The sequence below is a fragment of the Desmodus rotundus genome, chromosome 6, assembly GCF_022682495.2.
Source record: "Desmodus rotundus isolate HL8 chromosome 6, HLdesRot8A.1, whole genome shotgun sequence".
NCBI lineage: Eukaryota > Metazoa > Chordata > Mammalia > Chiroptera > Phyllostomidae > Desmodus > Desmodus rotundus.
The window spans coordinates 138,467,156-138,475,720 of NC_071392.1; the positions used below are offsets into that span (position 1 = coordinate 138,467,156).

Genomic DNA, 8,565 nt, shown 5'->3' on the forward strand with positions numbered 1-8,565 from the left:
AATTTGATAGTTTGGGGTGTATAATTAGCAAAGATACAGTAATTAACTGGAAATGTTTACTGAGAGAGAGGAATGCAGTTACGCATTCGTAGTCGGGTTTCTAGTTTCTGGGTTGAGTAACTACTTGGGTATTGAGACAAAGTCTTTATGTTGAGAGTGTCTTACATATTAAAATCTTGATTTTGTAATGTTGGAGTCACTTTTAGTTATGAGAGTTTACTTATGAATGTCTGTTAGGAAAAATATGGGTAGAGGCTATTCTCACATTCAATAAAGGAATCACCCCTGGAGATGTTCTAAAAGGGAGCCCCCTGGCCTCCACTGGGACACTTAAATTGATAAAATTCTCATCACCTCTAGTCATTATCAAACATCTCTGATCATTACGAAGTTCCTTTTTCTATGATGTCAAGATCTGTTATTTCCAGTAAGGCCACAAAGATACATCATTTGCCTACCTTAAGATGGTTCCTAAGTGCTTTCTGAATGTTTTCCTCTCCAGATCACTGTCACCATTATCATCTTCACTGTCATGGCCATTGTCATCAAATACTAACATTTGTTGAGGGCTTACTGGGTGCCAGGCCTCAATTAGTGCTTTACCTATACAATCTTCCTTAAAACAACAAGCTTATGGTGATGGTGTTGTTATTAACTTTATTGTAAGTTTGTTAAAGACAAATTTTTTGATACTTGTTAAAATGGTAAGAAAGACATTATTGAAGGTATAGTCTTGAGTAGCTTTATTCAGTACACCTGTTGTGATAAGGGAACGAGATTAGGCTCAACTCCAAATACAAATGGGGATTTATTTCCAAGGAGCAGGATGAGGAAGCCAGTAGGTGGAAAATTACTAAGAGGAGATACCAAATGTGGAAGATTCCTGCTAAACTAGATGGACAGAATTTTTGCAAAAGGCAGGCCAAGGGTTTATACATGACAGGTGGGGGATGAAGGGGATGAAGAACCTGACCAGATGTCAAGGGTGATCAAAAGTCACTGGTAGGGGGATTACTTAGCAGGGTTCCATGCTAAGAGAGACCTGGACAGGCCGAAGACATGAGGTTCAGGGAGAGGCTGCGGGCAAGGTCAAGACCTAATCAAGAAGAGGACTCAGAGAAATATAACTAAAGTTTGGTCAAAGAGAGTGTTTGTCAAGCAACAATGGGGACAGTGGCAAAGCTTCTCATTAATCATGGTTGTATGTTCAAGCTGCAAAACAGTCTCTAAGAGTAAAGGCCCATCAATAGTTACTAAATGATCAAGTTAAGATAAACTAAGGCTTCTAGCAGTTAAATAACTTACGCAAGGTCATGCAGGGAATGGTAGACCTGCCAATGAATTCATGTCGGCAAGACTTTTAGGGTTTCAGCTCTCAGTAAGAATATGACACCTGCTCTTACCCCCCACCCCTGACCATCCCAACACTGGTTTCACCTGTTCTTATCTTTTCCAAGGGAAACAAACATGAATTTTAGACTCCCAGCCTTTGGCACTATCTCCATTAAACACATAAGACAGTGACTTCTGATTTCTATCTACCAAAACTGCAGGAGCTGCTTCCAAGATCTACTCATAGGGTCACTCTCTTTGAAAATTGTCACATTCTAAAATAAGTGTCCCTGTAGCCTCTATCAAAGTTTTCCAGTGAAGCGTGTTTTGACAAAAACACAATTAAACTTATTTAAACCATGGGGAAAGAATCTGTGGCTTGTCTACTAAAAATCACTGTATTAGCAGAAGACGTCACTCTCCATGTATGTAACTATGGCCCCAGGACAAAGTCAACACCTTACTCTTGGACCATCGGTCTGCATTGGGGGACTAGAGAATCACAGCCAAAGCTTCGGGGACAGTCCAGCCACTGCAGCCAGTAGGTCCATTCCTGGTTAAAACGGCCCCAAAGCTTTTTATTATTGGCCTTGAGGAGGCCCTTCTCCCAGGGGCCCTTGACAAAGAAGCATCCACCAGGGATCTGGAAAATAAACATGGTGTGAGCACTCACCAGCTCCACCCATTGTACCAGCTCCCCAAATTTGAGGTTCTTGGGAAAATTATCTCCCTGCCAAAGAGTATGAATCACTGCTAGTTTTGCCTTAACCAAGACTTGGGTGTTGATGGGAGGGGGTCAGGAGGATAAATGAAAAAGGTGAAGGGATTAAGAAGTACAAGTTGGTTGTTACAGAATAGTCATGGGGATGTAGAGGACAGCATAGGAAATATAGTAGCCAAAGAATATATATGCATGGCCCATGGACAACAGACAATAGTGTGGGGATTGCCTGAGGGAGTTGGGGGTCTGGGTGGATGAGGGCAAAAGGGAAAAATTGGGACAACTCAATAGCATAAACAATAAAATATAATTTAAATTTAAAAATAGCACAACATGACACCTCTCCCTCCCTACAAAAGAGGAAGGTATTCTTATTCCTCCTTGTTTAACTAATTGGATTATCTTGCGGTTCAAATAAAAGATTGTGAAGGTATTCTGTTAAAAAAAAAAAAAGACTTGATATTTTTTCCCTGTGCCCAGTCTGGTGTCTCAGTTGGCAACATTTTCCATTTGATGCTGGACAAGGAAGGAGGAAAGAGGGAAACCTGGGAATATGCCAACACCCACAAAGCTGTCATGTTAGCAACTGTTCCTGGCAAAGGCAGTACAACAGTCAAAAAATGCAATAAAATTAACCTTCTGTAACTTCCTTATCTGTAGTGCAAAGAAAATGGTAATAACTATGTGACAGAGTCGTTATGAAGATCAAATTGTGTGACAGATTTGAAAGTCTTGAAACTTTTTAGGACACAAAAATAAAAGGACATAATGCCAGGTTTATTGGGTCCTATTACTTTTTACAAGATCTTATGACCTATTAGCATGTCTTTCACAATAAAAGAACTTCTATACCCAGGAAAGAGGTGTTTCTGGCCTCCTCTCAGGATTCTGATTCCTGCAAGTAGCTGTTTCACAATTGAGGAAGGAACTCTTGACACTATATAAGGCAGCACTGGCAGACACCAGAAAATCACTTATTTTGCCTCCATCTGACTGCCCTTGGCCTCTCCAGCAACATGAGAGTGACAGCCTTTGCCCTGTTCTTGGCTTTGGCACTCACAACCACCGTCCGTGAGTATCTGTGTCATAGCACTGCCCCTGCCTAATACCGATCGCTCACGCCATCCTCTGCCCACATCATCCTGGGATGCACTCATCGCATCGATAACGAGGGGAGTTTTTGGAAAGGCATTTTTTTTGTCTCCACTAATAGATCACTAAATCATATCATATCAGGCACTTGAGTGGACCTAAATGGCCAACTAAGGCCAAATTCTTACCCGTATACTTTGTGTAATTTCCTTGCAAAGTGTTCATCCAGACTCTGCTCTGACTTGATATCATTATTTATAGGGGCCTGATTTCTTCAAAGAGCAACCCAATCCATTGTCTGGCAGCATGAACTGCTACTCTCCTTCCACTACTGAGTTAAAATCTGACTTCCTAGAATCTTCAACCACGGTCATCTATGACTGCTCCAGAAAAGCAGCCACTTCCTCAATAGAAAACTCTCTTGATTTTTACAATATTTTCTGAGCTCTGATTATGAGGTAGGAGAGAATAAGACAAACTCCTTATTAGTATAGCAGCTTTTCTATCCTTTTGACTACACTCTAATCCTGCTCCAAAATCAATAAGTAAGTAAATGAATCTGTGTTGCACTTCAACCTTTGATGTTATGCTGAGACAAAAGTTCTGAAGAGACTCTTATATTTTCATTACAGGTTAAGAGAGCTGAGACATAAATCAAAGATTATTTTTCTAACAAGATTAGATTCTTCCAGAGTTAATTTTTTTCTTGTACTTGTTTTTCTTACAGATGTGGAATGTGCCAGACGTGGTCAGCAGGTCAGTATATCTATCTTGATATAAAAGCCCTACTTTTTTGTAATTTTAAAGCCAGTGTTAGTACATAAATACATTTTTTGAGTACCAAAATTGCTTTTATTCAAAAACTGTAGACAGACCTTTCTGAAATGGAGGTGAAGGAACAAAATGGTTAGAAACTTAGCATCAGAGTTATAAAGTCCTGGGTTTCTATTCCAGCTCTTGGATCATGTAGCCATGGCAACAGGACTTGCCCCATAAGATTACGGTGAGACTGAAAGTCATAGTGTATGGGAAGGGTTCAGGGCAGTACCCAAGAGTAAAGCTCAGTAAGGACAAGTCTGGATTCTTATAATTTTTGAATGGACCACATATATCTTTGTCCTCTACCCTAAAGAATGAAGATTTTACAGTGAGCTTTTCTTCGTGGCTCATATAAAGTAAAGACTACTCTTGAGAAAAATGTAGATTTGGTAGCAAACACTTTAAACCAGCCGTCGGGCACTTGGGGTTCCTTCCCAGCTGTGTGACCCTCAGCCCTTAGCCACCTCCTTTCACTGCTTTGAGTCATTTGTTTTAATACATTAAAGGAAACAGTAAGGTTAAGAACATAAATTTTGGACCCAGGCAAGCTTGAACTCAAGCCATCCTTTACAATTTAGCAGCTGTGTAAGGAGGAAAAGGGTTCACGGGCATGAAGCCTTGGTAGTTTCCTGATCACATTGTATCACGCCAGTTCTGGCACCAGGGGCTGAGCAGGCGAAGAGAGGAAGGGAGGTCATTCACACCGGCATGTCTCAGCATGGGGCGCCACAATTTCTATTCAGCTCCACTAGTCCCTGAGGTCGCTTTGCTGATATGTCATGCTTCCCAACCTCTGAATTGCCAGCACTCGGCTCAGCCCAAAGATTCAGAAGGTTGCCTAGAGCTTAGTAACCAAAGGAATGACTAAGTTAACTCCTACAACATATCTGAAGGGCAGGAGGAATTCGACTTTAAGTTTGAGCGTATTTCAGGTTATCCAAGTAGAAATATTCAACAATTAGTAAAATATCATGTCAGGAGCTCTCGAATGGAAAGAGCTGGAACCACAACCTCCTGTATGGAGCTGGAGTTTATGCAGACCCAGAAGTAAAGCCAATGGACAGAAATAATAGCTATTATTCACTCAGTATTTTCCATGCCATGTAGTGCTAAGCATTGTACACATATCTTCTCAGTTACGTAGTTGTTACTTAAACCTGACAATGTAGGTATATCACTTTCATTTGCAGATAAAGAAACTAAGGCTTAGAGAGTGGTGAAGTAATTGTCCCAGGGTCATACAGGCAGGATTTGAATTCTAATGTATATTACTTTACTAGCCACACTCTTCAGTTTGCTTATAGATGAAAACCCAGAAAATTCTTTCATGGTAATGGTCTATTTGCTCCCACTGTGGCTCATCATCTTGGCTCTGCTCCCTAAATTTCAAACAGTGGCTCACAATTACAATGTTAACATACATTTGTCTGTCTATGTGCTGGTGAAAGTAGAACAAGGAACTTGTTACCAATAATTAATGGTAAAAGTTGCCACTGATGTACTAGTTATTAAAACTACAGTAGTTATTTCTATAACACATCTCACAACTATATTCAGATACAACTTTTCAAGTGAAAAAGAAATTGCAAGAAGCTGAATGTGCCATGGGTGTTGAGAACTGATGCGTTGGTACCATGGGATAGATTCTATATTTAAATAAATTTTGATTTGGTTACCAGCTACCACAAAGAAATTTATCACTCATGATTTCGTATCTGATATAAAAATATGTATACTTGATCTATTTCAAGGAGGTTACAGGAGGACAAACAATGGGAATAAGAAGTGAATGCTTGCTTGGAAAATTCTAAATCCTGGGAATAAAGATTTGGCTGAGAAATTGAAGGTTTTTAATATGTATTTTCAGATTGATTGTAGTAAGTTTAAAAAGTTGCTACCAGGAGAAGGGAGAATTTGTTATTCCGTATATGCACCAATTTGTGGATCTGATGGCAAAACTTATAGCAATGATTGCACCTTTTGTGATAAACTTATGTAAGTATCAAAATATTTTTCTTTGTAATAGTTAAGGTATAATAATTACGTGTTAGGATAAATGCATCTCAATTCAAAAAAAGTGGTTTAGGGCATAAGGAATATGTTCATCGTCTCACCTTGACCCTGATGAACAGAATGCTCACCATTTATGGGATCTGGAGTCCCCCCATGCTGCTACTGTCTCCCAACATCTCCTGGGAGTAGTAATCAGAGAAGCTTAGCATCTCTGCGTTGGAAGGAAGCTAAAGGGTTAATTACACTTTCAACTACTAATTTATTGCTTAAACTCCCTATACAAAAAAGTAACCAAGTCATCTCACAGTCTGTTTCCCGGGATGAGGAATGTCCCTCCTCCTCGGCACACCAGTCAGCATCTGTTAGAATGAGCCCTGTTTATTGTTGAGATTCCGCTAAGTTTGAATACATTAGAAACCCCTAATGACTGGTACCAAAGGGAGATGATACCTGAAAAACCTAAAGAGCTTCCTCTGTTTCAGAGTATGATTTCTCCACGAAATATATATGTTAGAGCAACAACAAAAATTAAATTTAGAAAATCAAATAGCCCATAGTAGTTTAAAGGTTACAAAGTAATTGTCTGCAAGATATATTAGCATCAGCTCAAAAAAATTAAATGATATATTATATACTGGAATGTATAGAAATACATAGTTCCTTTTAACTATTTTCAAAATATACATGAATGAAAACAAACATCTCATATATATGGTATATCCTTCTGGGTATTTTTTAATAAGAAAAAAGTTACAATCATATCACAAGAGGTGTCTAATTGTGCATCCCCTTTAAGTTTTAAAAAATCCATTAAATATATTTTCAGGGATATAAATTGTGATGTATTTGGAGTATTACTCTTATGTAATCAGCACCAGCTGCTAAAATATTTCTAAATTGAACTCACTCCTGTTAAACACATCAATAAATGGAGTGACATGCGTGTATTTGGGGGGATCGTTGGTGAAGTTTAGATGCTAATAAGGTGCCTATGGCTTCACCATTTCTCATTTGTTACTCTTTCCTCTCCACAGGAAAACTGACAACAAACTTCAATTTGTACGTTTTGGAAAGTGTTGAATCTATCTTGTGATTTTAGTACAAGAAACACATTTCTTCTCCCATATAATCTTGCCACCACTCTTTCTTGATTTCTTTGTGGAATAAAGTACACCTGTGGGAGATGAACATGTCTGACCTTTTTTGTTTACGTTGAATCTTATAGACTCGTTTCACTTTCGGATGATGTCTGATAGGCCATCTTAGGGACACATTCCAGGGGGGAAAGGCCAGTTACGACCGGTGGTGGGAATGAAACAATCAAAGGACCTAAAGCTGATGCCTTCTTCTTTCTCAAGCTAGGAAAACACCCCCTGGGCATTACTTAGTTCTGAAAAGTGAACAGATAAAGAGGGTATTCAATTAATGCTTTATAAATGAACTACATTAAGGTGAACTGAATTTGACTTATATCAACAAGGAAGCAAAGAAATGATAAGGTCTTATCCTAGATAATCCTGAAGTCACATTCAACTCCCGATCCAGCTGTGTGATTTCTAAGTATAGTAGCATTCTAATGTGCAGCATGTGGTTTCCTTTCAAACTCTAAATGGTTTCTTCTAGTTCCCATAAAATGAATCCACAGACACACAGAGAGAAATGAATGCTTTTCTAGAGATTGTGGGGGAGTGCCCCAGATGGCGGTTACCTTGCACACCTACAGCCTAAAAGTGCTCATTACATTCCCACCCTCTACACTCAGCTCTTACAACACCACTGGGCAAATCCTTGTCATCTGGAACATGAAAAGAAAATTGCCATAAAAGTTTAAAGGCGCATGAATAAAATAACATGAAAACAATTCTTTGCTAAAATGTGTTACTAGAAGTGAAGCTTACTCAAACTCTAAGATAGCTCTCTCTGTTCCCTTTTTAATTAGTTCTTCCTCTTATTTAAGCACAGCGGGCATTATTACACCCAGTAAACTGGTCCTTCTGGAACAGGTAACTCCTGTCCATCTCAGAGAACAAAGTTGAGCGGAAACATTGACTTCAGAATTTCAATTAACAATAGAAGTACAAATCAAGGAAATGGAAGTCAGATCTATAAATACATGTCTTAACAAAACACATTCACCCAGATGCACCCTGAAGACTGTTCAGGATTTCTTAAGGAAAAATAAAACACCAAGTCAAAATAAAATGAAGCTTTTTTAAAGTGCCTACTTAAACACTGAAAAAACAAAACAAAATGACTAGAGTTCTGAAAGATGCTTCTGGAGAGTTTGGGAAACTATCCTATTATTCCCAGTTGCTTCTTTCCTGGGACATGAGGCATTTACTGCCCAAAAAATAGGCTCAGGTTTAAGGCTGGGCGAGCCAAGCCCTGTGTGACTCAAGGCAGAGGAAGCCTGCATGCGGGGTTTTCTTCAGCATGTGCTCAGCTCCTCAATCTCATCCCACAGGCGCAAGCCCCACGGTTCTGACCCCCGGCTGCCTCCCCAGCCTGAGGCCTCTACCAGCAGCCAGACTCTCTTGTTCTCTGCTTGTCCAGGTCGTGCGCCTGGATTCTCTCCTCCTCTCTATTTT

General features: G+C 39.5%; 1 protein-coding gene across 1 annotated transcript; it reads left to right on the plus strand.

Annotated features, from left to right (window-relative positions):
- Positions 1-3,016: 3,016 nt before the first annotated feature.
- LOC112319468 (serine protease inhibitor Kazal-type 9) lies at positions 3,017-7,165 on the plus strand. Its single transcript, XM_024576771.3, has 4 exons — positions 3,017-3,124; positions 3,873-3,901; positions 5,832-5,959; positions 7,012-7,165. The coding sequence occupies exons 1-4, from the start codon at positions 3,070-3,072 to the stop codon at positions 7,055-7,057; spliced, it is 258 nt and encodes an 85-aa protein (XP_024432539.2). The 5' UTR covers positions 3,017-3,069; the 3' UTR covers positions 7,058-7,165.
- Positions 7,166-8,565: the final 1,400 nt, after the last annotated feature.